Source organism: Palaemon carinicauda, chromosome 1 (assembly GCF_036898095.1).
Source record: "Palaemon carinicauda isolate YSFRI2023 chromosome 1, ASM3689809v2, whole genome shotgun sequence".
In the NCBI taxonomy this organism is placed as follows: domain Eukaryota; kingdom Metazoa; phylum Arthropoda; class Malacostraca; order Decapoda; family Palaemonidae; genus Palaemon; species Palaemon carinicauda.
This window is the reverse complement of record NC_090725.1, coordinates 301,575,476-301,577,975: the sequence shown is the minus strand read 5'-3', so window position 1 is coordinate 301,577,975 and position 2,500 is coordinate 301,575,476. Positions and strand designations below refer to the sequence as shown.

Genomic DNA, 2,500 nt, shown 5'->3' with positions numbered 1-2,500 from the left:
AGAAAACACTTTCTGAGTAGATTTTTTTTTTCTGGAATTGAATAAGAAACAGACCGAGTGTGTTTCTCAAAAGCGAATTTGCTATAGAAATATCACCTAGAATTTTAAAAGTCTTACTAGATTAAAGAAACTGCGAATGCTAAAATCTGAATGACGTGGAGCCATTGTCCTTTAAGTTTTGTTATAGTTCAACTTCATTCCCCATAATTTGCACCATGCACTAATTTTAGCTAGATCTCTATTAAGGGATTCAGCAATACCAGATCTACATTCTGGAGATGGAACTGATGCGAAGAGAGTAGCATCATCTGCATATGCAACTCGTAGTGATACTTTATTAAGATCCGTGGACTAGTATCGGCTGATTATATATATATATATATATATATATATATATATATATATATATATATATATATATATATATATATATATATAATGTGTGTGTGTATTTTATATATATATATATATATATATATATATATATATATATATATATATATATATATATAATATATTACATACATATATATTTATTATTATATGTACAATATATATATATATATATATATATATATATATATATATATGTGTGTGTGTGTGTGTGTGTGTGTGTGTGTGTATTGCATACGTATATTATTTGAAGTGACATCCCTATGAAATAAAACCCATAAATTAAAGTAGTTGCATGTACTAAATAATGAAAAATTTTCTGCCACGAAAATAAACCAGAATAATACGTCATGTTTGGAAATTCAAAAAGAAATCGAGATACTCCATCCTAATAAAGATATGAAATCTAGCTACTAATGACAACTAATTTAACCGCAGCATGCTACTTACCTGCCAGAAGCTTCCATATTGTAATTGTCCTCGTTTTCTCTAAGTTCAAGGTACTTCAGTTATGATATGCCTTCTTATAAAGGGTCTCCTCACTATTTGCAGATGCACAGGACACTGCGACAAATACTTTTGTTCTCGAGAGACAGGGAAATCACATAGCATGCACGATGCTACACAGTCTGTTCTGCTAGAGGCTTCAGACGTCGCTTTCTACCGCGAAGAGAATCTATAATACTACGTTTGTTTTCATAATCTTTCGTACATTTCTACATCCTTAGGTTCATTTATAACTGTGTTAAGTAACCGCTTAAAACTGTTCTTTCTAGTTGATTTAATTTTATCACCAATAAATTGGAAAAATATTTCATTTTGGTTCATTGTCGTTGATTAATCATAATCAAAGTAAATAGTTGCGTAATGTATCGTTCATAAACTTTCTCATGTTGCTGGAAATCTGTTGTGTACTTTAACAACGTTCCTCCAAACTTCGGTATACAACGTTTCTTTTATAGTTTTCAATGCGATTATTATGCAAACTAGGGAAATCATTATCTTTTAGCTTACGAAAACTGATGTTTTAGCGTATCTCTCTCTCTCTCTCTCTCTCTCTCTCTCTCTCTCTCTCTCTCTCTCTCTCTCTCGTCTATGGGTCATCATAATCTCACGCGTGATGAACAGCTGAGAACGTGTCGTCTTGCAGTTAATGGTTGACGTTTTCACTCTGCTAACTACGTGTCATTCAGTTCGTTGCTTTCTCTTTTTTTATAATCAACCAAAGAATATAGAGTTAACTTACAAGAGTAAAATATTAAAACCATATTAATCAAATATGAACTGGAGATTCATAGCAGAGCAATGTATGTGAATGGGCTCATGTGTAGAGAGGGAGACGTAATATTTTGATGCTAATTATTATCTTTTTAAGAATAAGAGAGGTCGTAATTGCACCAGTTTCAACTATTATTTATTCTTTCAAAAATATTGGTACATGTTTGACATGTGCATATATATATATATATATATATATATATATATATATATATATATATATATATATATATATATATATATATATATATATATATATATATATATATATATATATATATATAATACACTGTCTATAAAATATATATACAGTATGATTATGTAAATTTGTATATATATGAAAAATTATGTATATATAAATATATATATATATATATATATATATATATATATATATATATATAAATTATATATATATATATATATATATATATATATATATATATATATATATATTATGCTATATAAAATATAAATACAGTTTATATATATATATGTATATATATATATGTGTGTGTGTGTGTGGTATTTATATATATATATATATATATATATATATATATATATATATATATATATATATATATATATATATATATATATATATATATATGTGTGTGTGTGTGTGTGTGTGTGTGTGTGTGTGTGTGTGTGTGTGGTAATTTTCATTGAAGGTCATTACTTTAGTATCGTAAACGTGTTTTCTAAAGGAATCTCAGCATTTTAGCAACTTCGCAATTTCGCCAGACTCTCCGACGTAAACCTCTGGTTAAAGAAGCGATGATTATTCATTTTTTTTTTTTTTTTCATTTAATCCGATCACTCCATT

The 2,500-nt window shown here is 27.3% G+C and overlaps 2 protein-coding genes across 2 annotated transcripts in view; one reads left to right on the top strand and one right to left on the bottom strand.

The window, feature by feature from the left end:
- Positions 1-1,018, bottom strand: part of LOC137645371 (apolipoprotein D-like) — a 19,270-nt gene extending 18,252 nt beyond the window's left edge. The window contains exon 1 of the mRNA XM_068378181.1: positions 844-1,018. Within this exon, the coding sequence (XP_068234282.1) occupies positions 844-860 (17 nt within the window). The 5' untranslated portion in view covers positions 861-1,018. The remainder of the gene's footprint in view (positions 1-843) is intronic.
- The window catches only part of LOC137645360 (heme-binding protein 2-like), a 95,253-nt gene that overhangs the window by 8,199 nt on the left and 84,554 nt on the right, over positions 1-2,500 (top strand). The gene's annotated exons all lie outside the window — the stretch shown is intronic.